The sequence below is a fragment of the Penicillium paradoxum genome (genome assembly GCF_028828445.1).
Source record: "Penicillium paradoxum strain IBT 22861 chromosome Unknown utg000002l_segment0_segment0, whole genome shotgun sequence".
NCBI classification, from domain to species: domain Eukaryota; kingdom Fungi; phylum Ascomycota; class Eurotiomycetes; order Eurotiales; family Aspergillaceae; genus Penicillium; species Penicillium paradoxum.
Window position 1 is genome coordinate 2,298,895 of NW_026643180.1, and position 26,523 is coordinate 2,325,417.

Sequence of the window (26,523 nt, forward strand, 5' to 3'; positions counted from 1 at the left end):
TCTGTCAGCAGAGCAGACAGCAACCCCCAAGATTAAACACGAATTCAAACGCAGAGAGAGAAGAACCCCAGACAACTGAAATAGAAACAATTCGGGGGAACGATAAGCTACGATCACGTGCAGGAGCTATTCCCCCGCATTGCCTCATCTGGGTTTTCCTTCTTTTTTTCCAAATTACTCCTGAACGCTTTCTATCCTTCACTCAGAATCCCCTTTTGGAAGATTGTGATCATGGTAGGATGTCCGATTGTTGGGATTATTACACGAAACTGATTCTTTGGCAGGCTCCAACCGACAGCAAGAAGCGATTGGCTTTGGCCATCATTGATTTCTTGGGCTCCAGCCTGAAAGATGGCACACTCACTGCCGATGACGCCGAGTCGATCGAAATCGCCCAGTCTTGTATCGCGGATACCTTCAAGGTTGACCCAACCGATGAGGTTGCTGTGAAGGATGCGGTGGGCGGACAATCGCTGGTGGGGATTTACAGTGTCTATGAAAAGCTGCGTAACAAGTCGACATCGGAGTCAACCAGCGCCGGAGCTCAGGCTTCTCAGGATGACAAGCCGAGAGCTGGTGTGCCTACACCGGAATCCGATAAGCTGAAGTCTGAGGGCAATGCTCTTATGGCCAAGAAGGACTACGCCGCTGCCATCCAGCAATACACCAAGGCTCTTGAGATTGCCCCTGCGAACCCAATCTATCTCTCCAACCGTGCTGCCGCATTCTCCGCTTCAAACCAGCATGAGAAAGCCGCGCAAGATGCCGAGCTTGCTGCCGCCACTGACCCTAAGTATTCGAAGGCGTGGAGCCGCCTGGGTCTCGCTCGCTTCGACATGGGAGACTACCATGCCGCCAAGGAGGCATATGAAAAGGGCATTGAGGCAGAAGGCAATGGTGGGAGCGAGGCCATGAAGCGTGGCTTGGAGACTTCGACGCGGAAGCTTGAGGAGGCCACTCGCACCAGCGAGCCTCCATCTGAGGAGCTTGATACTGCTCCCGGTGCCTCTCGCGGCGGCGGTGGTGGTATGCCCGATTTGTCCTCCTTGGCCAGCATGCTTGGTGGCGGTGGCGGTGGCGGTGGCGGTATGCCTGACCTGGGCTCCATGATGAACAACCCGATGTTCGCCAGCATGGCCCAAAACCTCATGAGCAATCCAGATATGCTTGGCAATTTGATGAGCAACCCCCGTCTACGCCAGATGGCTGAGAACTTTGGCCAGGGTGGCGGCATGCCTGATATGTCGAGTCTGATGAGTGATCCCAACCTCGCCGAGATGTAAGTCGACCTGTCTGGGCTCTCAAAATAAATCAACTGACATCTGGATCACAGGGCTCGAAACATGATGGGCGGCGGTGCCGGTGCTGGGCGACCGGGCCAAAACTGAGATTCTGGAACACTGGATGATGGCATATGAAATTGAAAGACACGATCTGATCTTCCATGTACGGCGTAGCAAACCCGTACTTCCAAGCGTTCCTAAGAAAACAACTTTCCATGTTTTCTTTTTCTTTGTACTTCTTCTTTTCATTCCTATTGTACAGCAAAGATATTTTGCAGCTCAGCAAGCTGCCATGTTGACCTCGAGGGAATCTCGGTTAGACATATAGTTCAGTAACTTCTGGTTCGTACTGGGCCAGAGATCCTCTCACCAAAGAGACTTTAGTTACCTTTGTAAACTATTTCACTGCTGGATAGGCCATGTTTTTGCTCTGTGCAGTCGAAGAAGGCTCTTTTCCCCGAATGAAGCTATACAAGGTCCCCAGATAACACCTCCCCCGTCGCTCCTGCATCGGTTCCAAATGTGGAAGCTACGGTGATACTCCAGGAGTATGATCATGAGTCCCTCGATTCTACCAACCCATCGGCTTGAAACAGGCGCATTCTTTCCCGTAGTTTCATCATGGCCAATTATGTGCGAAACCCAACACAACCCTGGGACTATCAAAAGCTCGCCATCGCTGCGACAGTCATTCTCGCAATGCTGGCGCTGGGAGCATTGCTTTACCTACTGATTTGGTATGTTCGGCGAAGACTTCACTCCCGGAGACCTCGAAGCCAGCGGATTCAGGAGAACGATCTCTTTGATCATTCTGCAGTGTCCGTGGCAGAAGACACGAGCAGAACTCTCGATGACTTTCTCATGAAGGATATTCAGCCCGAGCGAACATCAGTCATGTTCAGCAGAAGCCGATCTCCATCCACCACTGTCGTTGTTGACAACTTCAGCCTCGACTGCTATAAGTCTCCGTTTCGGTCGTGTTCCACAAACTACGAGATATCGGTTGCGCCCTTGAGCCACATCGACAGTTGCGGACAGGTGACAGGGCATGAATCGGTACCATATGTCTGGCAGTCAGACGAGCCTCAGAGGAGCCCTGGGCAGCGTTCATCAAGTACCACGCCACGAGCCTCCACTTCGTCTAACGTGGTACAAACGCCGCGATCCTCCCAGGTATGGGCTACAACTTCTGCTAGTGCTGAGACGTTTTCAAACGTCACTCGAGCTTCAAGTCGCTCTCATCGCCCTCAAGTTTCCCCGAGCCCATCCATCACTCCCAGTTCTCACGCATACACGAGACACTCAAATGCTTCTCGTGGGTCAAGTCGGCCGCCTAGCACAGATCCATTACAGTCTGCATCCCGGATGTTTGACGAGACAGAGCTATCTGGAACCCGATACATAGACTCTATGAGATCAGTGTCTCCTTGTTCTCCTGTTTGCTTGGTACCGGAAGACAGTTTGGCCAATATTGATCGATTCCGATGGGCACCCGTTGCCGAAACCCCCTTCTCTTCTTCTCATTGACCCTTCTCGCCACCGTGGTGCATGGCGAATTGTTGGCTTGGCCTAGCTTCCCTGGCAATTAGTTTTAGCCCGAGGATCAAATCATGTTGAGGACGTGGACTCCATTAATAATGGAATGATCTTTGTCTTTGATTTTTCCGTCATCCATACCTTTTGGGAGGGGGCTATTCTTGTGATTATTCTGTTAAGTCACTTCATACATATCACGGCCTGGTCTCCGGTCTGGATAGTTGTGACCTTGAGCAATTAAAGCAAAGAATGTTCATCCTATCGCCAGCATGCAAATCGTGTTTAACTCTCCCGACCTAATTACAGGATATATGAAATCTGTACTACGACCAAGTCCCGAGATATTGCATTATACGCATTTTTGAGTAAGAACAAGAATACCGATGAAAACACCTACCTCATATGTGGTTTCGTGAGCTTTGTCGTATTACGCTTTTTCTTGTTCTCTCGAACTTGGAACCGAAGTCATCATTCGTTTTCTTCCGGTGTGCACCTTACTCTGCAAAACGTCCCTCCTTATGGATCCTTGAGCGTGCGCAGGGAAGTGTCCATGAACCCACTCTGGAGAACAACCATGAAGATTGGCGAGGTTAGAGGATATTTATTGAAAGCCAGTCAGTCGGCGAGAGAATGCATGTTCGCGTTCTGACCGACATGGACATTCCCCCACTGGAGCTTAACCTTCTCATTTTGTAGTTAATAGGATAGAACCTATACCTATGAAGAAAGAGGCTAATGATTCTTTAACTTGGTCTGTCGAGGAGAGGAAGGGAAGGAAACTATCTGAGAGAAGAGAGCGATTCGTAGCGTGGCGAGCGATGGAAGTCGGAGGACTTCAACAGTAGTACTCAAAGAGACTACCTCTGCCAGCTGTCTCAAGTCTATAGTATGAGCATTCAACCCGATTTGGCGGTTTGAGATTGAGCTAGCATAGGAGACTCCAGTCTTTCCGCCATTGGTTGGGTTCGGCACCTTTGCGATGGGCCACCAACTCCGAGAAACTGGGCGATTTTCAAGCTGTTTTTCCTCATACCCAGCCTGTTCCAGACCTTTCGTCCGAATTGATCTCCTCATCTCACTGAGCATTGTGCGAAGATGGATTGGGTTCCCCTAACCAAAGATAACCCGGTCGAGAGCTAACTACAGTTAAAGTACATATCGAAACAGCGGCGACCGATCCCCCATGAGCTGCAACTCCTCCGCCGTATATTTCTCATGAATCTCCTCCTTACTCATCTTCGCATTCCGCTTGTTTATATACCAGAACCTCAATTCCAAAACAACACTCGCAATGACGCCCGCCACCGCAAAGGCAAACGAACTCCCAAATCCAGTAGGATACTTGGGTGCCTCATGCTCAAGGTAGATAAACGATCCCACAATCCCACCGGAATTGCCAACGCTAATCATAAATGCAATGCCCATGGCCTGCTTCCGCGCGCCCGCGAGATTGTTGGATGTCCACGCGTTAGTCCCCGGGATAATCGGATACAGGCCGATACAGGCAAGGACGACTGCGAAATAACACACCGGGATGTTATTCTGAATATCATCGGCGAGAGAGTATAGGATGCAGAACCCAATGATCACGCAAAGCTGGCCAGTTATGATGATCGGCATGCGCCATCGCAGTTTGTCCGCAATGACACTGAAGATGTACGCAGATATCGCGCCGGCGAAGTAGGGGGGCATTGAGAGCAGCTGCGCGTTCGCAGAGGTATATCCCATGTTCTTTATAATCTGGGGCATAGAGAATTTCAGGCCATAGTTTGGTACGGTGTTGGACCAGAAGTTAAGGACCTGTAGGTAGAGATGCCAGTCGGTAAGGACTTTGAACAGCTCTTTCCGGTCAAATTTGTTGGGATTTTCGTCCACCACAATCAGCCCTCGCGTGGCCTTTTTGCGCAGCGCCAGAAACCGGATCTCTTCAGGGTCAAGCCATCCACCAGAGAGTTCAGGGGTGTCCGCTAGGCCGAAGTAGGAGAAGGCTGCGAAGAGCACAGTTACAGCTCCTTCAATGATGAAGATCCATCTCCAGCCATTGTAGCCACCGATGCCGCGCATTTTAGCTAGACCAAACGCTAACAGCCCGGAGAATGCACCGGCTAGTGCACTCGCAGTGTAGAAAATTGCTATTCTGCTTTGGACTTCATGTGGCTGATACCATTGGGTGATAACCCACACGGCGCCTGGGAAGAACCCGGATCTGCAAACAGGTCAGGTAGGAACATTTGCAATGGTTTCAGTGTCAGAATATAGTGGCAGTCTTACTCGAAAACACCAAGGAGCACGCGAACCGCACAAAGTCCGGAAAAGTTCTTGACAATCCCTGTTAGGGTCACGACGATTCCCCACAGAAGCATCAAAATCGACAAATAAACCGATGGCTTTTTGAATTTGGCCAGAAGAATGTTGCTAGGAACCTCTGATACCAAACTTGTGTCAATAGAGTAAGCTATAAAGGATACCAAGGGCGTTATCATACCGAGTAGTACATATGGGACAAAGAAAATCCCCAGAGCAATGTTATATTGAGTGCCCGACATATTCAAATCCGGGAGCATGCCTTCGATCTTGGCATTTCCTATGGGGTGTTAGAGTCCAAATCAATAATATCGCGAAAATGATGAGTAGGACTGACACCTACCAATGCTTGCCTTGTCGATATAACAAACAAGGTAGAGAAAGGCTAACATGGGGCAGAGACGCCAATCGATCTACATCCACGCATGTTATGGTCAAGTTATTTCATATCAGACACATGTTTCACTAACCTTTCGAACGCACTTGTTCCTCTTGTCCTCTGGAAAGTTGGCGAGGAAACACGCGTCGTCGCGACTCAATCCACTTTCTATATACGTCTGCTCGAGACTTGGGGCAGCCTCCAGGCTTTTCTCGGGGGAGGCATCCTCCACATGCATGATACTGGACGGCTTGGAGGTAGGCATAATGGCGATTGAGTAGATTTAACCAGATTCCATCGCATAAAGAGTCTCTACTCCGTACAGGCATTGGCCTTTATACTTGGATGCCCCTGGTGCCCAGACAGCCAAGATATCAACCCCGCGTCTATCTTCTCCAACTCCGGGGGATGCGACCCATTGCGGGGTAGCTAGCGATTGGCAATGAGCTTATAACCGAGCGCTAAGAAGCCTATATGCAGCGGAATCGGGGAGAACCAACAGAAATTAGTCTACTGCCTTAACAAGCATCCGCCTCGCCCCCTTCTCCGGGCCCCCACCCCTGCCAGACCTCATGGAATCCCTCGAGACATGATCTAGAGGGTGGATTTGTATACGAGGGATACACCGCCATTTATCATTGTTCAAGCTGGCTCTGGGACCCTATCCCGTATAGCAGCATGTATATAAACTTATAAAGCGAGTTACATCGGGCCAACGAGACCATCATCATCACTACATATGACCCCAGCTGCTATGAGGTAAGAAAGCAATCTAATCAAAATAAGCACTAGATCCAAAATATCTCATGGTAAATCCTACATAGGAGAACCGACTTACCACTACAGAGTATACGGCGGAGGACCAGGCGGAAATCAAATAAATTGACGACTGGCACTAGTAGATAGTATGTGATCTCGAGCGGGGATGGCTTAGACTAACAGGGAGGATTGAAAAAACGTTTCCCCCGGCTGCTCATATCGGCTATTTGGCTTAACCTATACCTAGTTGGAAAAGCCTGGGATTTGGACTCCAGAACAAGTACGAGTTGATCCTCTACGCTTCTGTGGCATTGAAGAGCTGCCCAGACCACATTCCTGGCTTGAGCTCTTCAGCGTGTTGTCATGAAAGACAGTGGAATTCCGAGGCAATAAACCTGCACCGCTATAGTATCCCGATTTCGTACCTTACGAGCTGTACCCGGTGATGCATTTCCAGCAAATACAAACACAATCCGAATGTAATACATACATATCGCTACACTTGGATAACAATGTAAGCACGTTCTACACAATCACTTCTTTGAAGCTATAACTCCAAGCCCGCGAACACCTCAAGGGCCGCACCTTTATATACCTTCCATGGGAGGTCAAGCATCGGCCCCGTAGCCATAAAAATGATATTTACAATTAATCTGACGGAGGAATTTTGATACGGCCCGAGAGCCCTGGAGGAGATCTTAGGGCATTGGAGCTCACGTTGGGAGAAAGGCCAAACACATGCCATATGAGCAGAGCATGTTGTGGTCACTATTATCCTCAGATACACACTCCTCCGACTGGATCTACAAAGGATCAGCAGCATGATTCGGACATTCAATGGTATCTGGGCTACAGGAGAAGAAGGGAAAACAAAACAAATAAAGGAGATTCTGCCTCCACGCGCCTTGCTATCCCGCTATTGGGCACGCTTCAGACAGAAAACCAATTCAAAGAAACACATGTCCATCATGAGATATACAGAGAGAAAAAGACAGCAAATACGAAAGTGGAGAAAAATCCTTGAGATCTATCCGGATATATCATCTTCATCTTCATACACTCGTATCGCGCACACTGCGCAGGCACCGTTCGAGGCGTTTGCCGCGCTCTTTTTCACGTACAAGGGTATCTTTGACAAAGGCTCGGATGGCGTCACGGCCAACTTTTTCCCGCCATGAAGTCCAACCAGCGAGTTCACCGACCACGACATCCTTGTTCCATGAGATCTCCTTGGCGATCCGAGTCGATTCAGACTCACCATCGCGAACCTTTTGCTCGAGATCACGGACAGACTTCTGGCGAGACTCCTCAAAGCCTGGCAGGTTGATATTGAATTTGCGGGGGAGGGAGGAGGAGAGAAGCGAGGAGCGAGAACGAGCGATATGGCGGTTTGTGGAGGAGAGAGAGGACATGAGAGCCAGTGGACGGGAGAGAGAAATGAGAATTGCGGAGGTTGTGTTGTCGATGGAAGAAAGGGCTGCTAAATACTGGAGGAGAGGAGAGGAGTCGGATCTAGAGGTGGAAAGGTAGGTGGCGTAACGAGCGAAGGCTTCAATGTGTGAGATTGGGAGCGCATTGGTAGGAGCTCGGAGGGTAGAAAGGACAGACGAGCAGATCATTACAGCGTCAGCGAGGTCAGATGCTCCATTCTGCATTGCATGCCCTCGGCGAATCAGGGAACGCGTGTTCGCGTGCACACCGCGCACCATCTCTTGAGCATGAGTAACAAACTGTTCTGTGTCGCGCATTCCCTCCAGTGAGATAGGTGCATATTCGTCTGCGATGGTCTCTGTGAGTACGGCGGCCTTGCGGTGGGATCGGTCGGCCACCATCTCAGGCTGGAGCTCTGGCACGAGGAAGAATTCCCACAGCATTTCGTGGGTAGAAAAAGTTGGATGGGTGAGAAGCGTTTTGAGGAATCGATCCAGTCTTTCCTGGAGATTATGGAGCACAGATCTGGATGGCTTCGAATGTATTTGAAATGGATTCCGGAAATCTGACAGCGATGGCATGTAAGATGCTGGATGTTCCACTGCAAGCCATTTCGCCAAATTCTCAAAATCAGAGAAATTCCGGCGACAGGTTGTGACGGTGTATGTTGTTGATCCAGGTCGTGATGATGCCACAGATTCAGAGTGAGGAAATGGTGCGCCGGATTTGAGAATGAAACGCACTGTTGCATCCTCAACGAAGAACGACCGCACGACCGTTGTGACGCGACCTGAAGGATCTCCACAAGCCGATGCGGGATGAGACAGCAATATCAAATCATCAATGCGATTTCGTACTTCATCGTCCTTCGCCAATTCCACAGCTGTCAGACCACGGGCCTCTTTGACATGAACATCCACCCTGGGGTCTAGGAAGAGAATGCGAACTTGATCGACCCGTCCATATTTGCTGGCCATCATCAATGGTGTAAATCTCTTATCATTGGTCGCATTTGGATCGCAATCGCTCTCCTGCAATATACGCCTAGTAATTTCAGGATCACCAACGATGTGTAGTAGTGTGTTTCCCTTCACATCAACATGATCATCAAGCTGAAGTGGTTTGTTGTCCCTTTGTGCCCATTGAGCTGCAGTCAAAGCAGCCTGGACCATCGGCTTGTATTCCGGATGGTCGTAAGATCGGCAGAGTGCAAAGAGTGGTGTTTGTCCATGCTTGTCTCGTTGCCGCCATGGGATAATGCCACCAAGTCTTGCTAGCAAGGAGGGTGTGCTGAAAAGATAATGGGCAACTGTCCGACCGTGAACATCGGATCTAGTCAAATAAAACGCGATCACGCTGGTATCTGTCTTTGCGAACAAGAAGTCCAGAAGAATCTTGACAATCTCATTGTGTGCAAGTTGGACCGCAGCATTCAAGAGCGTGGTTCCGTCGGCATTGGTGTCATGGATTATTTCTTCCAAGGGGTAGTATTCTTCCAGATTCAACAAATACCTCAAGGCCTCGGACTGACCACCCTCAACTGCCATCATTGGTATGGAATGACCGGCAGGATCTTGGGTTTTGGTCAGGGTCTCAATCGAACTGTCGCCCTCGATTCCACTGGCCATGGATCCGAGCGTCGTTGTTCTAGACATGAAGGAGATGGCCGAAGATTCCGATAGGCTGCGAACATCCATTGAAACCCGCTTGATTGGACGGTGAGACCGAGTTTCCTGGACATGGGGAAGACCACCCCAGGTTTGGAAAGGGAACACATGAGATAACGGCGGTGCATCAGCCACGGCTTCATCCTGGTATGTTTCCCCATTGGTGTAGCTCGTATAAAGGTTCTCAATAGGGGGCTCATCCATGTCATCAATCTCATCGGTTTGGAACAGCACCGACTTTCGCTCTGGTTCTGGGGGTGTCGTGTCATCTATTGACTCGTGATCCTCGTTCGGTTCCAGGATGGACCTCATATCTGATACTCTGCCTGCCTTTGTTGCTTGCCACAAACGTTTATTTCTAACACTGGCACGCCGCAGCCCCGCGGAGTCGGTCACGAGATACATTAAGACAGCTTCAAATGTGCTCAAAGCATATCCCATCTCGCCGCTATCGACGTCGTCGATGTAGATGAAGTGCTGCATGTACAATAATCGAGCTTGGAGATGCCGAATCTGGGACCGAATGACAACGACAAGCAACAAAGAGACCAGGACATCGGCGTTAATTGTCACAGAGGAAGATCCTTTCTCGGATACTGAACCGTCCATGTGATCATAACTTCCAGGGAAGGAAACCACCTTGACTGTCCCAAGGAGAGTGTTCAACATATCATGGGGACATCGGGCATCATTAATCTTCCGAAACTCTTCCACGCCCCGGCCAATTCGTCGAATCAATTCTCGTTTCCCGTCACGCCCGCCCTCAACAGAGATGCCGACTTGGGACACATCTATGCTTTCCATCTGGCGAATCCTAGCATCCAACTCTGTGTCCTCGGGTTGGCGGAATGAACATAGACGAGGGAAAAGTAGGGGCTCATGAACTTGTTCCGCGACATAACGTTCTATGAGGCGCTCCACTAGAGGACCGGTGAGATCTGTGGTCGCGCCAAGTAACGATAATTGCTGCTTGTCGACCAGGCGGAAGAGATCAATGGCAGCAGTCACAGCGGTTTCCAAACTCCGACGCATGAGGTCCTCATCATCCTCAAAGTATTCTTCCGAGTTGAATGGCAGTCGCCCTCTGCTGCGTGAGGACCAGCTGCGGATTGAAGAACTCTCATCCGTCAGTGATTCGGTGCGGGATAATCTGTGAACGCGTTCATTGCCGGATGCAGACGGGGATCGTGAAGGAGGTGGTGGCAGTGGTTTCCCCAATTCTTTTCCAAACTCTCGGAATAATCTTTCCAGGCCCGGATGCATCTGCCTGGCTATCATCGGGAAATTGGCAAGAAGTTCCCCAAAGGATTTGATTTCTTGTTTTGGTGGTGTCCCAATTGAACTTCCGCTGCCATACTTTTTCTCTGGACTAGCTGCCACGATCCTGGACTCGATCCCAGGGACTGCGGCTGGTATAATTCTTGCGGGGTCGTACGTTCCGATCAGCGGGCGAGAGATGTAGTAAATAAGCCATGGGCACGATTCATTGGATGGAGTAAAATAGAGCGCATCGGAAAGAAGCTGAGCTTGTGTGAGGGATTTGAAGCCTGATTTACCATTCCTCGTGTTAGCCTCTTGGGGAGCACTTGTGCCAGAGAGCTCTTACCTTTGTTGCTGTATACTGAGTTGTCCTTGATGATCACCGTCCTTCCATTGAAGGTGGTCACCTGTTTGGCTTTCCCTCGGTTATCTCGCACATTACTCTCCTCCTTCGAATTTGCAGAACCAGTATGAATCGGGATGCGGAGCACATGGCTCCCTAGAAATTCCTCTGACGCGACAAGATCGGAGTACAGCAAATTGGACTCCCGGTCGCGTGAACCGATGAGAGATTCTGTCGTGGGAACAAGCAAGACCTGAGGGGAACACATAACACCAATTAGCCACTCCGACCGATCCGACAGCGCTTTCACGGCGTTCACCTACATGATTCTCGATCGGTATGCACTGGCTTGGAACAGTGCTTCGAAAGAGGGCACGGAGGAAAGGGTTTAGAGGGTGCATCCAAACGGTTTTGGACGGCCCAGTCGAATGACTCGCGCAATCATCAAGCCGTCCGTTTCAGATCTCCGCAGCAGGGGATATATGCGCCTTGAGATTTCGCGGGGAAGAGTAGGTCGCATTCAACAGGCAGCAGGTCAGTATGAGGTCAGAACCGGTTAAATTTGGTCAACGAAAGTTCGACAAAGCTTGAAGAGTAAACACAATGCTAGATCGCGGGAAACAAGAAGCTCAAAAGATAAGAGTTGAAGCAGAAGCGCATGTGTCGGGTGAATCGAGAACGTGATCGACCGAGTTGATGGGCGCTATTCCGCATTGGGTAGTTCTTCCATCCAACACGGCGATTTATTATTTGTGTCAGAAAAGATATATCATAGATCGAGTCTCTATTGACCATTGGATTGCAAGTGAGTTTTTGGAGTCCTGTCATAATAGTTCTAATATACAGAGAATAAATGGCAACAAGCACGCCATGTAGATAAAAACACAAAAGGGTCTGCTCATGTTTCTCCGCACCAAGCAATCCAGTGCAGCAGTACCGCAAACGAGCAGCTAAGCCAAAACAAAAAGTACACACCCAAACCGGGGATCAGCCCAATCTACGCTCGTGTCTGCTGCGAGTACCACCAAACTTCAGTCGGGTGGAGTCGCTCACTCTTGCAACAAGACCCCGAACATGTCGTCCCTCGTTGCCCAAGAGCACTTTCGTAAAGGCCTCACGGCCCTTTCCAAATCCGCGGTAGATCACCTCCAGCCGCTCGATTTCCATCAGGAAGCCCTTTTCTTGAATTTGAGTCATGAAATGAGCAGACAGTTGGTATGCTGGGTCAAAGCCGGAGCGCCCAGCTTTGCGGAAACCAATCTGACCACATCCAATAGACATGAGGGGATTGCCGTTTGGTCGGGTCAAGGTGATGATTGTGTTGTGCTTGTGGCAGTAGACGTGCAGGTGATGAGGAGGGGCTCGGTCGGCGTAGGGATGCTTGATCATATCGGCCTCGAGACTTTCGGCCATTTTCGAGTAGTCGGAGCGAGCGCGTGAGGGTGATGCACCAGATCTCTCACCCTGCATCATTCGTGTAATTGCAGAAAGCGGCGACGAAGAATCGGAAGATGTTTCCGGTTCTCGATTCAACATCTGCGTCTCGATGTCACCGCCATTGTTGCGTGCAGACCATGTGCTGCGATGAGAGCTTATGACCGAGAAGGGACGTGTGATGCCCAAGGAAGAGATTCGAGGTTGAGATGGGCGGCACACTGAGGGCAATGCCTTGGTCAACGCGCTCATCGAAAAGGAACTCATGGCGGCGACCGGGGGCTGCAGGGAAAACGAGGATCGGGAAAACGAGAATCGGAAAAGCGATAGCAAGCACCGGATTTGGAATTGCTTTTAATGCACACGAATCCCAAATGCTGAGTTCGGAGCTTGACCACAGAGCGCGGGTGGTGTAAAGCCGTTGTCGGACCGAAGGGAAACGCTGGAAGTTTTTCGAAGTCTTGGCATCTGCACTTTTTCCTTTCCCCGAGATCTTTCGCCTCCCTCCATCATCTTCCTCATATCGCGTCCAGGCCGGGCTGGAATCTATCGTACCGTTATTTTCATCTTTAATTCCCTTTCTTGGTTGATTCTCCTCTCCGTCAACGCTTCAGAGCATGATTCCGGCCAAGATGTCGGCGACACGCGTCGCTTCCTTGCGGTCCCAGGTACTGACTATCAGACCATCCCGCCGGTTGTCTCCTCACGCCGGATCATACTCGACCATCTCATCTCAATCATCCATGCTCTCCGCCCAGAGCCACCGAGCCATCCTCCAATCCCGCTCTCACCCCGTCTCCCAACTTGTCTCGCCTTTCGCCGTTCTACCTCTAACCCGGTCTTTCCACGTCGCAACTTCTCTTCGGCAACAGCAGCAACAGCAAAAGCAGCAGGAAGGGAAGCAAGGTGAGGAATCTAAGTCCGAATCGCAGGGCGAGGAGTCCAAGGAAGAACCCAAGGAAAAGCAAGAAGAGAAAGCTCCACCACCACCCCATGGAGACAAATCCCCTTGGCAAGTCTTCCGTGAGACTCTGCAAACCGAGTTTAAGGCTTCCAAGGAATGGGAAGAATCTACCAAAGCGCTGGCATCCTCGGCTCACCAGTTTTCTGAGAACGAGAATGTCAGACGTGCGCGCGCTGCCTACGAGGCGGCATCTAGCGCTACTACCTCCAAAACCTCCACAGCCTTCAAGACCACCGGGCAAGCCATTGGAAAGGGAGCCGCTTGGACATGGAACACTAGCGTGGTCAAGGGTGTTCGCAAGGGTGTCAACGCAACCGGAGAGGGCCTGGAGAAGGCCACCCGACCAGTTCGGGAGACCGAAGCATACAAGAGCGTGAAGGACGCCATTGATGATGGCAGCAGCTCCCGCTACGGTGGCTGGGTCGAAAAGGAGGAGCGTCGCAAACAGCGACAGCGTCGTGAAGAGCAGGATATCAAGGATGGAAAGTCCCATCGCGTGGAGGAGCGAGTTGAGGATCCCAAGTAAGCTTTTGTGACAACATGTGCAGATTTGACATTTCTGACGGATTCATCTCCAGCGCCGGTACCAATGTCACTCTCCACAAAGACTCCGCCTGGAAAGATTCCTGGAGAGACTTCAAGGACTCCAACCCCGTGATGCAGAAGCTCTTTACAATCAAGGAAAACTACAACGAGTCGGAGAATCCCCTCATCAGCACAGCGCGCAGCATTTCCGATCGGGTTGCCGGCTTCTTCGCAGAGAATGAGACGGCTCAGGTCATCAAGAAGTTCCGAGAGATTGATCCTAACTTCCAGATGGAGCCTTTCTTGCGTGAAATGCGCGACTACATGCTACCGGAAGTCCTCGATGCTTATGTCAAGGGCGATGTCGAGACACTTAAGCTGTGGCTTTCGGATGCCCAGTTCCACGTCTATGCCGCCCTTGCGAAGCAATACACCACTGCCGGTCTGAAGTCGGACGGTCGTATTCTGGACATCCGTGGCGTGGACATCTCTCACGCCCGTATCTTGGACCCCGGCGATATTCCAGTATTTGTCGTCACCTGCCGGACACAGGAGATCCACGTTTACCGCAAAGTGAAGACCGGTGAATTGGCCGCTGGTACAGATGACAAAGTGCAGCTGGTCACCTATGCTATCGGATTGACTCGCATCCCCGACGAAGTCAACAACCCCGAAACCCGGGGCTGGAGATTGATCGAACTGCAGAAGGCTGCCCGTGACTACATCTAAGAACGCAATTCATTTGGTATCCATTCTATACTGCCGCCTTTCTCGATCTTCTCGGCATATTCCGCTCTGGATCTCGCCCCTCTCTTGCATCTTGGCCTTCCTTCCCTTTTGAACTGTACAATATGACTATTTGATATCAAGCCAGGTCGACCCTGGCGCCTGTTATGGTTATGGCTGTTCCAGTGACTGCAAATTTGTGCCTTCGCTGGTTCATCAGAGTTTCTTTTCTTCATGTATTAATGCTTCATTCGGTCTGGCCTCCAGTTGTTGGCTTCGAGTTTTTCCCTCGCAAGACTTCCGATTCAGCCTTGCTTCCTTCCGAATGTTCCATCCTTCCCATAGACTAGGACGCATTGGATTTTCTGGCATTTTTGGGGGCTGGAGGTGTTCTGTCGGCGTTGTTTTTCCTCCCACTCTCCCCTCGCCACCGTGTATGACTGCATTGGGCTGTCGGTTTTGGTTTCTGTTGGGGCCGTCATGGGTCTTCCAGCACCTAAGCATCATGTCAATACCTATTCAAATCGATGTCTTTTGACCGACATTCTGTCGTTTAAGTCCCCGTAAAAGTATCATCCGAGATGTGTCCTCACCCATTGGTTGCTTGGTCAATGATGTATCTCTACGCACCTATCTGGCTACACGGTTCTCATGTAAAGTTGGAATAAAGTTGGAATATCAAGGACATCGCGGAGAGATTGCACTCCCCTTCTCTGGTTGGTAGTCAAGGAATCGATTGCTCCCCGATGCGGCCGTCAATATCGAGCTGATTTCGCCAGATTGTACAAGCATCCGATCCCACCAGTTTAAGATCTGGAAGTCCAATGTTCTCATAGCGGTAGATCCAATTTCTTCTCTCCTATCATGCCCTTGGATCATCCCTAGCGCGATGTGGGAGCGAGTGGCAACAGTAGTGGAGTTGGGCTGTGCTTGACTCCATTCTCCCGAGATCGTTGATCTGGTGAGTGTGTCACTCGTGGCTTCAGTTTCGAAGGGTACTACTCCGTGCGTGTATATATTATAACCGGATGTGCACTCTGTTTGTATTGATTGCCGCTGGAATACTGCGACCACGCTAGAGGGATCAGTTTATGGCGGTCTGAGGGTGGGCTTTGATGCGTTGGTTTGCATGCTGGACTTGAACCCCCATTCCCAATTTTATATGGACTGTGGAGTCCTCCGTACTAGACGGAGTAGGTACTCCGTACCATGTTCGCAATATCCGACGGTCGACTCCATACCTCGGCACATAGTCTCAAGCTACGCGAATCAGAGAGGGACCAGGCCTCTCGATCGAATGAGACAACGTCCAACATACGTTAGACATCTCCGGACCCTTGGAACCTCCCATGCTGGTATGGGCTCCATACGGAGTCCTCCGTATGGAAGGGCCTGGGGATTCGGGAGGCCATGGAAAAATGGGGCTGTTCATATTTTCACGGAGCGAAGCCGATCTGATAGGCTGGTCTATTCCCCGCTTTGCATCAAGGGGGGGCTGATTTGAAACTCTGGCCTCACGAGAAAGATAGAGATATGTCCTCCGTGCGGAGTATTCCGTGTTGCGAAAGGAGTTCTTCGTATTCCCTAGGTCGACTGGGGGCATTTTAAGGGTCATGTTGCCAGGGAAGTCTGGTGCCGGGGAGCCACTTGGCCACCAGGGGAGTCCCCAAAGAGCCAAAAAAAGGGCCAAAAAAAGGAGAGTAAAACGAGAACGAATACGGAGCCAATCATAATGCTTACCGCCAACCTCCACCGGAGGAGGATTGTCTCTATACGGAGTAGGGGATTTTTGATTGGTATTCTTATGTAGGGATTATGCACCGTCAGATGTGCACGCGACTCTCTCCCTTTCCCCTTTTCGTCACCACTTTTGTTTCGCTTTTTACCCTTGGATTTTCCTTTCATAGCGGCATTGGGACTTGAAAGGAGCCTTGGTCCCAGCAGTGCTATACCTAAACATGACCGATTCTGCTCGCGAGACCCCCGATCTGGGCAAACCCCAATTAGCGTCTCATGCATGGGTTGAGCCGATTGTAAGTTCCTGACGCCTATCGCTAAGCTTTTCGATTAATTTGCTGGGCAGGTCGTGGTGGGTATCATGGTCGGGTCCCTGATCGTGAACCGTCGCAGGGATTCCAGTAAAAGCGCCAATGACTTGCATCACAGCCGATATGGTGATTATGCCCTGCTGGAGGAGGGCGACGCCCATCTCAGCAGCGAGCCGCGCTCCAAATCGGAGACGGTCTTTGGAGTCAGCATCAAGATGCGAGACTCGACGCGCTGGGCGCATCATATCCATAGCCGGATCTTGCAGAAATTCCCCTTTTTGGTCGAGATGTTCTACTGGAGTATGAACTATCTCTTTTATTCAGTGACCAAAGGGACCGCCCAGTGGCTCTCTCCCGCCCAGATAGGGGTGGTCCAGGTCGCGCGAGGCCATGCCGTTGACATCCTCAACTTCGAACATCAGACCGCTTCGTGGATCTTTCCGATCAAAGAAGTGGATTTCCAATCTTTCTTCATTCAAAATCACCCATCGTTTATGACCTTGTTCAACCGGATCTATTCATTGATTCACATTCCCGGGACAGTGCTGTGAGTACCCTGGGACTTCAACCTTCATGCGGTCATTCGTCGATCAACAACCTAATTGGCCCCATAGATTCCTCTCCTGGTATTACTACGTTGCGAAGAACCATGCGGCTTTTGCGGTGGCCCGACGCACCATGACTTTGGGAAATCTCGCCGCCTTCTTGGTGTTTTGCGTGTATCCCTGCATGCCCCCCCGACTCCTACCCGAATCGTATGGATTCTATGACACCGTGCGACAGGGCAACGCCGAAAGCATCTGGGTCGGTGGAAAATCCATCAACCAGTTCGCTGCCATGCCCAGCCTCCACTTCACTTATGCCTTTGTGATCGGTTGCACCTTTTTCCATTACTCGGGGGTATTGCAACGACTCCAGGGAAAACGCACGCAAAAGTCCCCCTAGTCGAGTTTGGCTTTTTGGCACTTGCGATCTTGTATCCGATCCTCGTCCTCAGTGTCATCATTGCTACCGCCAATCATTACTGGCTTGATGCTGTGGTGGCCATCTTCACCGTGACCCTGTCCTACCGCTGCAACAGGGTGCTGATTTTGCTACTTCCTCTCGAGCATGCCCTGTGTTGGTGTTTGCGTCTAGCGAAGCCCGTCCCTACCACGGGCGATAGAGATTCCAAGAGATGACCTCGGAAGACACTCCGATGGTTCTCGGCGCTTGTATGAATTTATATATAAAGTGGTGACTGACAAGTCGACCAATGGGGTCCGGCCGGTTTTGGGCTCATCTAAAACTAATAAAGTAAAGTTCCCTTTTCGTTCGCCCTTCTCTTTCCGAAGAGTATAGACACTGCCATATCGCCGAGTTTTGCTAAGTCTTGGTCTATGTGGATTCCGTAGCGATCTCTGAGCCAGCCGAGAAGGCCATGCTATGTCTTCTGTGGCTGCCACCTTGGTGTTTGAATCCCAGCATAAAACTCGTATCACCATAAAAGCAGACATACGAATTAGTCCGTCCCCAGAAGAATTAGAGTTGAGGATCATAATCCACTCTGCAGGGCTGGAGTGTGGAGATCGTCGCCCTCAACGATCTACATGTACGGAGTACCCGGGGAGGCTTTGGGGGGGACGCTGAGTGGCATTCGGCCCTGATGCCAGAAATTCATCCTCGAAAGATAAACCATGAGAGCTTTCCCTTCAATCTATTCTTCCTTATTGTCCACTGCGCCGGCTTTGGGGGGATCAGCTTGGTCAGTAATCAGTTCTTCACGGTCCTCGGGATAGTCTAGGCGATATTGGAGCATGATGTGAAAGTGGACGAGATATTTTCAATTATTGCAACGGCGCAATGTATCTCAACTAAGCAGGCGCTCAGTGCAATAACAATATTACTATTAAGATACTTGAAGACAGAAAAGCAAAACAAATCACAGGGAAATCGACATGCTTCACATATGCAGAAGGAATGAGTTCAAGGATGCTTCCGGCTCACCATTGGCCTGGTGACCGCTTGGCCGCTTGATGACAGAAAAGAGGTGCCTCGAGAGGGAAGCTTATGGTTTGGCGAGTTGTTCCTTGCGGAAGAATAGTAAGTACCCAGCACTACAGATAGTTGTTAGAGATTGTTCTTGTTGACTTGAGCAAAAGGAAAAACTTACCAGATCAGCAACTGACAGAACAAAGCAACCCAAAACCAGGCATTAGCCAAGGCATGGGCGCCATGCGTCATGTCAGGAGAGATAGGCCCCGGACCAAGCCTGTTGGGCCCAAAACCTCTTGCGCAGATGGTCGCAATGGAGCCAAGCACTTGAGATGCAATGAGAGCGAAACACATGTGGACTCGGGTAAGAGTTTGTAGAAGGATGATACCGAATCCAAGTCCTTGGATAGAATCCAACACGCCCAGCCAGAGCCAGAGACTGCGAGATACGAGAGCGCCAGAGGTGTATCCGCCAACCCATGGCAGGTAGTATCCGATGCCAGAAACACCCCACCATATTTGGATGAAGCGTGGTGCGCCCAGGCCACAGGCGAAGACGGGAAGAAACCAACTGTGGTGCTTAGAGAACTTGCTCACGATGAAAAGGAAAATACACCAGACAAAGCCAAAGAAGGCAATGCAGAGGAGAACGATTTGCCATGCGTGAGCATGTGTGGAACCCCAGAGGACTGGATAGGGCAAGTTAGTCTCTTTGATCGGTCCAGAATGAGGGGATTGAAACTCACAGCTCCAGTTTCGACCATATGGTGCGCTGAGGAAAAAGTTCTGTAGAATCACTGCGACAAAGTTCCAAGAAACAATCTTTCTTCGAAAGATCGACTTGTAGAACGAAGGCACCTTGCCAGGCTTTTGACGGTAATAGTTGGGAAGGCCGAGGGCCAAAAGAAGACCGATGACGCACAAAAATGCAGCAATGGGGTAACAGATAGCACTGAAACAAGGTCAGCAAATAAACAAAGAGGTCAAGAGTAGAGAGAGGCTTACGTCATTTTCCAGGTGTTAGAGATACTGTTGTCAGAAGTCAAGAGGCCCTCTGAAGAGGCCTTGGTCAGAGTGGACCCCCAGTACCACAGTGCAATTACATAGGCTTGTTGAGCACCTTGAATAACACAGGCGCGGAAAATCCAGGTCTCAACCGGTGCGCCTCCCTCATCACCAAAGTTCGACGCAAAGAAAATGGATCCACTAGAGGAGGCCGCAGCATAGAAACCGCTGCCAACATTCTGTATCCATCCACGAGTGAAGGAATCTCCTTCCCAGTGAGCAGATCCAATCAGAAGGAACGCAAGACCATACAGGAACCATGGGGTGGAAAGACACACGACGGATTTGAAGTATCGATATACAAGCCACCAACAGACAGACGAAATGGCATATGTTGTTGCGATACCATATAGCTTCTCCGCTGTCTCACCCACTTCTCCTGTGAGTAGAGTGATCTGGTATGAGTTTGCAGCGATAATTTGACCCAAAGCCAGGAAGATGGAGTAAACCGGCCAATCTCCAATCTTGACTTGCATCCATTTCTTAATTCCAGTAGGGGGGAACATAGTCCTTCCCAAGAAGGAATTCATCATCAGCCGCATGATCCTCGTGGCTGTTTATATGGTTGACCATATCATCGTCGTAGAGCATCCCATCGGGAGAATCATTGTGCCTTGAACGGCGGATCGAGGGTGTAGGAGACTTGTTGCGACCCAGTCTGGCATCGCGAAATCTGTCGAACCATTTGTGCTCACTTTTGATCAGGAATTCCTCAATACAGAGCTGCGACTCGGAGTTGGCTCCGTTCAGAGAACTAAGCTTCTTATCGAAAGCTCTATAGTATTCACCAGTGCTATCTTTGAAGAAAGGATCGACTTTCTGCAGCTTGTAATCTGTCTTCTTGCCAACAACAGAATCGAGCGAGAGGACGGACGCACTGCTGAAGCGGTTGAATTGGCTAACAGGTGGAGGGGGGAGAAGGAGATTCTCAGAGCCGGGTGGTGTCTCTGGGGCCCCTGGGCGCCCTGGGGGGATCATGAATCGAAGATGCACAGAATCATGGTCCTGATTTGAAGGCATGTTTCGAGCACGCTCCTTCTGGGCAGCCTGGGCTTGCCGCCCGGCCTCGACCTGAGCTGGGGTGAGAGTGTATTCATCATCTTCAAACAAGGCGTGAGAGGGGTCATCGTCACTGCTTTCCTCGCCGTCAGCACCAGTTCCTCCGTTTTCATCGAGTTCTGTGATGGCCTGTCCTGTTTGTTTTAGACGCCCAAGATGACCAGGGCCTGAACGGACGCCCAGGGAAAGAGAACGTGTTAGTCCCACTTTTGGCTTTTCGATATCCTCGAGGTTTTCATTTGCGCTGTAACTGATTTTCTTTTGCGAACTGATGTCTACCATTTGGTTGGAGTGACTGTTCTCCCCGGAATGCGCAAATGAGGTATTCATGCTCGGGGAAGGCAGCGGGCCCGTGGCTTGGGGCATAGATGAAATGACTCCGCTTGCTATGCTGGTGCCAGATGAAGTGTTAGGGCGAGTGTTACCACTGTGTGTCTTGGTAGCTTCTTTATTGTGAATGGTGATGGCAGTAGATTGCAGAATCTCGAGGTCTTCAACCCATTGAGCAACAGGGAAACGCTGTTTGGCAGATCTGGCCCGCATCATCGCGCGGGTGGCCGTCTTTGAATTCAGCGCAGCCTCAATGGCAAGCTTGAACTGGATAAGCAGATGGGATGTCGAGATCGATTCCACATTGTACCACCAGCCTGGCATTTGCCCGAGACCACCGACACGCGCTCCAATACCCAACGCACCCTTTCGGCCAAACTCCACAGCAACAAGACCAAACGGCTCATCGCGAGATGGTATCAGGGCAAATTCAGCACCAGAGAAAATGAATGGCGGTAGCGTAGTGAATTCAGGTTTCGAGTAAACGCGCCCAGGATAAATTTTCATCATGTGGTCGAGCTTCAAGGCGGCGAATCTACCATAAAGATCGATAACAGGGCCAATGCATATCAGCTGCACGTTAGGGCGAGATTCTATAACCGCAGGCATAGCGTCCGCAATAAGATCAACACCCTTTTGCATAGACCAGCGACCGACGAACACAAGGAGATCGGCATCGGGGTTTTGATCAAGCCCTGCCCATTCCTGGGCTTGCCTTTTGAGCTCTCCACGGCTAGCTTCGTATGTTGAATCCACAGTGATATCTTCCTCCTTAGTGGGTTCCTTGCTCCATTCCCCGACATCAGACGGATCTGGGTTGGGCAAGTTCCCGACCTTGCGAAGACCCCAAAAGACAGGATAGCGAGCGTAGGATCGTTTGCCGTATTTCCTGGAGACACCGACGGCACCGAATCCCTGCTGATGAACACGGAGATAGCTGGCGCCAGCGTGCAGCAGGTTGAAGACTTCACCGAATTGCACATGACGCCCAACGGTTTCCTCGTCCAGGTTGAATACATCACAAACCTCTTGCTTTTCCTTAAGGGTTCGCATAGGCCAAAGACCTTGGAACTCGGCATTGTGCAAAGACAAACAAGCAGGAATAGTATCTGGCAAAAGATAAAGAGGGGCGAGAGAACCGTGGTAATCGTTGATATGATAGATGTCAATGGGGAATCGCTTGATTGCTTCGGCAATACATTGGTTCCAAGCCGAATAGTAAACTGCACTATCAAGATCATCCATGCGAGCAGGGTAAGGCTCGGTCTTTGACTGTTGACGGAACACGGGGGCATCAAGTAGGACGTAGGTAATGTTATTCAGCACGTGGTACTGGACTTGAACCTGGTAGGCACTGCCGAGAACAGTTACTGTCATAGGCTCTGCTTCCTGATCCACTGGGTAGTCAACACCTCCGACGCATGGGACAACCCAGATCAGGTCTTGGTGCCCTAGAGTTTTACCCATGAGTTGAGCCATGACACCCAGCCCACCAATCTTGATTTTTATGGCCCAATCCTCAATATCGTACTCCATGGTAGCGATCAAAACCATGCGTCTCTTACTGGACGCAAGGGCACCACCCAGAGTCGTGGTGCTTTGTAGAAAGCCAGACTTATTGGCAAAACGCATCAGTGGATTTGAGGAAAGATCTTTGTTGGCACGGGAGGACTTTATCTTGTTCCAAAAAGCGAGTGGAATCATGCCATGTTTCTCACTCACACCGACCTGATTGAATTTGACTTTGTAGAAGGACTTCATGAAGATGTATACACATCCAACCGCGGTTATGAATGGGATGATCCAGAAGAGGACAAACATGACGATTTGTGTTGACTGGGGCCCAACTGGATCCAGCCAGAAATGAAGCGTTCCATCATCGAAGTAGATTTTGTGAGAAAGATAGCCTTTGGCAGGCGCATGTGTGATATTGATCAAAGTGGCACTTAAAGCAGACGGCGGACTTCGATCCAGAATTGTATCATTGTCAGTATCGCCCAATACCCAGGTTTGATCGGGCTTTCCGTCAGGATTGATGCCCCAGATGTTGATCTGCCCGACTGCAGGCCATTCAGATGTGAAGTGGTACGACCAGGTCCCGGTTTTGGTATCGAGCTTGATGTTGTTATCGAGGCCCGCGTCATATCCATATTGATTGTAAGGTCCGTTGAAGAAAGCATGAGGAAAACGTCGTGAAATTTGGTGATTCCAGTCAGCGTCACCTTGCTGCACGTAGTCACTGCTGCCAGTCAAACGACTCCAGTACTCAACACGCACATGTTCGCCATCCCATTCCTGTTTCCTGGTTCCCGACCATGGAAGCCTTTCAATGGTATCGTTTCCTCCTTTGTATCGTATCCAATTGGAGAACGTCGTGCCCCAGTTGGTAGAATAACGGTACTTATCTGCTCCAGCAGCGTGATGCTGAATGAAAAGATCGCCATTTTGTTTCTTGTGGAGCAGACTACTCGAGTAGTTGGCAGTATTGAATACCATTGGGTTGTCAATTTGGCCAACGCGGAAGAGGAAGTGGTCAACAGCGTGTGTGGCAGAGCTGTTGCCGGAGTTCGTCGCATTGTTAACTGTCAATCGATGAACCCCATTGTACACACCTGTAAGATTTGCTGCCCACTTCCAAACTCCCGGTATCTCAGCAGTCCAGTTGGTCTGCAGCAAGAAGGGAATGGTTGTGCAATTGATAGTGTTCGAATCGACAGTTGGGATTTTCCCGGTCTCTGTAGATGAATTGAAGGTGATTGCTTTGGTCACCGAGCCACAGTCCATCTTTTCCGAGAAGTAAAGCTCAATCGTCACATTTTCGGGAAGATCGGGTGCGACGGTGGAACGCAGTGGATAATCATGGCCTGGGGTGAATTTGGTGATCATAGGCCGAGGTGATTTGTGCTTAGCAACAGGGACATATGCACTGAATTCATAGGCCTTCAGCGTAAGTCTTTCCGCACAGCCATTGAACTTGGTTGACCCATTGAAGCCCAGTTTGCGTACTCCTTCCACTAGCTTGATCTCGTTATAGGGGTAAAAAAGATTTTTGACCGTGATGCCAGCCTCGAATGGAGCGGTCAGGGTCTTGTTGGGATTGTCGGAGTCGCAGTCGAAGGTGTAAGTTTTTGTATCATTGAGATTTTGGTAGATCAGCCAGACTGGTTGGTTGTCATCATTAGAGCCCAGGTTTTGAACCTCAGTGTTCACATCTCTAAAAACGGACCACATCCCAGTCTCTGTGGCTGTATCATTAGAACCAGGATAGTAAACATCATCAGTTCTTTTCGACAGATTGCCAAGCGAATAGCCATCGTTGAGAACTGGGTACTGTTCGCGCAAATGATACATCTGCTTTATGATGTTTCGAAGAGGATGGGAAGGGTCGCGGTGGTCGTAAACAACCTTTGCATCCTCACAGCCTGTTTTCGCTGATAACAGAGGCCAGTCGTAGTACTGGGAAGACTTTAAGTGGAAGCAGCCATGGGTTTTCCACGCCGTTGCAGGGGACATTGACTGTCGCCCATAGATATAGTTCTCTGCAGTGGCATCTAGAATATAAAAGTTTTGCTCTTCACCCCAAAGAAGAAGTGGGATTCCAGGAAGCATCAATGTAGTGACAAAGGAACCGAGCAACTGGCGGTGGGTACCGTTTGCAATTGCTGGCCACCGGAAGACATCTTGGTTAGTCGCACCAAACATGTGTCGAGGGTCAAATTTTCCGGTGTTGGCATTGATCAAATCATTTGTTCTCAACATGTAGTCCCACCCTAGAACCCAATCGTTGGGCGCATCAAAGCCGGCTGAAAGCTGCCCGTCCATGCCAAGGAATCGAGTGAGGGCACGATATGTTGTGTAGTGGAAGGCTGCACCGTCGATGGCTTCATGTCCCGCTTCACGCAAGAAGTACTGGGCGGAGGATTCATTCGTTAACTTCATTGTGGTAGCTGAGTCCTTAGGCCACTGGTTGCGCTGTCTACCCCTTCCAAGGTAGATGGAACCAAAGTCATTCCCACCTGTGATTTCACCAGCGATGAAGAAATTCTCCTTTCCAACCTTACGGGCACAGTCTCGGTAGGCACTGGACATGTCTCCAAGAGCATCCACGGTGGCTTGAGTGGCCTTGTCATATCGGAACCCATCGATGTCCAAAGACTCAATGATCATGCAGGAGTGTTGGATCAACCTTTGGCGCACCGCGGGGTGCCATTCGCGCAGACGATCCTGAACGGAAGCAAACTTGGCCAGCTGACGCTTCCAATCAGGCCACACTCCGAAAGCCTCGATGTCACCATACTGGTCGAAATCACTGTTGTAGCATCCCACTAAACCTGCAGTCTGTGATTCATTGACGGGGAATCCATCCTCGTACCAGAATCGGGGGTAGTCGCAGGTGGCATTGTAATCCCCGGTTCCGATGTCAAAGTCAACATAACGACGTTCGGTTTTCCATTGTGTCTTCCATTCTTTCTCGGAGAAAGGAGTCGAAATGTTGAGGTGGCCATCAAATCCGATCAAATCAGCCATTCTGAGGAGGTTCTCTTAGCTCTGCTCTCCCGACTGCGAGTGTGGAGGGAACTTACGTAGCAATGGTGTTATCAAACAACACATACATTCCTCGCTTGTGCATTTCGGTGATGGCGTCTCGCCAAACCTGAATTGTACCATAGTGTCCGTCAAGCATGGTGGTGTCCATAACTCCATAACCATCGAAAGTCCACGGCTGGTTTAGCAAGGAAGTCCCCGCAATATAGATGCCCTGCAGGTTATGAACATTTATCCCATACGATAATGGCACGGATAAAACGAACCTTGATGCCCATTCCTTGGAGGTAATCCAATGTGTCGACAAGTCCAGCCACATCGCCACCATGGCGTATGCGATGATCAAGATCATGCTCGAAGGTGGTACCGTTGATGTTGTCGTTTGTGGGGTCTCCATTCACGAAGCGATCCATGAACAACGAGTAGAATGGAAAACGCCAGTTTTCAGGTGAGGGGTGATATTTCCCCTCATGACCGGGCCATGTTCCCCAGTAATCAGCCGGGTTTGTGGCTGTCTTGTTCTGATTGAGGTTATGATCTAGATAGGCCTCGTCGTAGGGCCAACAATTCACTGTCGTCGCAAGGAGCGAGAGCGAGATTACTCCGGGGAGTAACCACTTCATGACTCGCGGTGACTCTTCCGGGTTGTCGGGAGGTGTTCACGCCCCTCAGACAGTGCGGATATCCCCACTGGGAAGAACAGGGGATGACACAATCTATGAAAGTGAGGGATATGCGAATCCCTCGGGGATCATGGGAAGATCTGGAGTGGATATCTTGTGGAGTCAGATTTCGCAGAGCCAAACGGTATCAAAGGTGGTCGGAAAGGGCCAAATGCCAGGATAACAAGAGATGAATCGAGGTAACGTTGGGACAGAGCAAGATGCAAAG

The 26,523-nt window shown here is 50.3% G+C and overlaps 7 protein-coding genes across 7 annotated transcripts; 4 read left to right on the forward strand and 3 right to left on the reverse strand.

Moving 5' to 3' along the window:
- Positions 1–231: 231 nt before the first annotated feature.
- Positions 232–1,388, forward strand: N7457_000861 (uncharacterized protein; the record flags this gene model as incomplete). The annotated part of the gene is made up of 3 exons (XM_057171907.1): positions 232–234; positions 285–1,279; positions 1,334–1,388. The coding sequence occupies 3 exons, from the start codon at positions 232–234 to the stop codon at positions 1,386–1,388; spliced, it is 1,053 nt and encodes a 350-aa protein (XP_057035810.1).
- Positions 1,389–1,904: 516 nt separating this feature from the next.
- On the forward strand, positions 1,905–2,810 carry N7457_000862 (uncharacterized protein; the record flags this gene model as incomplete). Its single annotated transcript, XM_057171908.1, has 1 exon — positions 1,905–2,810. The coding sequence occupies one exon, from the start codon at positions 1,905–1,907 to the stop codon at positions 2,808–2,810; it is 906 nt and encodes a 301-aa protein (XP_057035811.1).
- A 1,155-nt stretch (positions 2,811–3,965) lies between these two features.
- On the reverse strand, positions 3,966–5,767 carry N7457_000863 (uncharacterized protein; the record flags this gene model as incomplete). The annotated part of the gene is made up of 5 exons (XM_057171909.1): positions 3,966–5,025; positions 5,091–5,244; positions 5,305–5,403; positions 5,467–5,536; positions 5,594–5,767. The coding sequence occupies 5 exons, from the start codon at positions 5,765–5,767 to the stop codon at positions 3,966–3,968; spliced, it is 1,557 nt and encodes a 518-aa protein (XP_057035812.1).
- A 1,546-nt stretch (positions 5,768–7,313) lies between these two features.
- N7457_000864 (putative VPS9 domain protein) lies at positions 7,314–12,663 on the reverse strand (the record flags this gene model as incomplete). The annotated part of the gene is made up of 3 exons (XM_057171910.1): positions 7,314–10,906; positions 10,966–11,215; positions 12,016–12,663. The coding sequence occupies 3 exons, from the start codon at positions 12,661–12,663 to the stop codon at positions 7,314–7,316; spliced, it is 4,491 nt and encodes a 1,496-aa protein (XP_057035813.1).
- A 350-nt stretch (positions 12,664–13,013) lies between these two features.
- On the forward strand, positions 13,014–14,614 carry tim44 (protein translocase subunit TIM44; the record flags this gene model as incomplete). Its single annotated transcript, XM_057171911.1, has 2 exons — positions 13,014–13,882; positions 13,939–14,614. 2 exons carry the CDS (start codon positions 13,014–13,016, stop codon positions 14,612–14,614), a joined length of 1,545 nt encoding a protein of 514 aa, XP_057035814.1.
- Positions 14,615–16,569: 1,955 nt separating this feature from the next.
- Positions 16,570–17,840, forward strand: N7457_000866 (phosphatase PAP2 family protein; the record flags this gene model as incomplete). The annotated part of the gene is made up of 4 exons (XM_057171912.1): positions 16,570–16,644; positions 16,695–17,206; positions 17,274–17,559; positions 17,610–17,840. 4 exons carry the CDS (start codon positions 16,570–16,572, stop codon positions 17,838–17,840), a joined length of 1,104 nt encoding a protein of 367 aa, XP_057035815.1.
- Positions 17,841–18,706: 866 nt separating this feature from the next.
- Positions 18,707–26,255, reverse strand: N7457_000867 (CAZyme family GH13; the record flags this gene model as incomplete). The annotated part of the gene is made up of 7 exons (XM_057171913.1): positions 18,707–18,755; positions 18,812–19,322; positions 19,380–19,585; positions 19,639–20,093; positions 20,203–25,615; positions 25,671–25,846; positions 25,899–26,255. 7 exons carry the CDS (start codon positions 26,253–26,255, stop codon positions 18,707–18,709), a joined length of 7,167 nt encoding a protein of 2,388 aa, XP_057035816.1.
- Between the last annotated feature and the right edge of the window lie 268 nt (positions 26,256–26,523).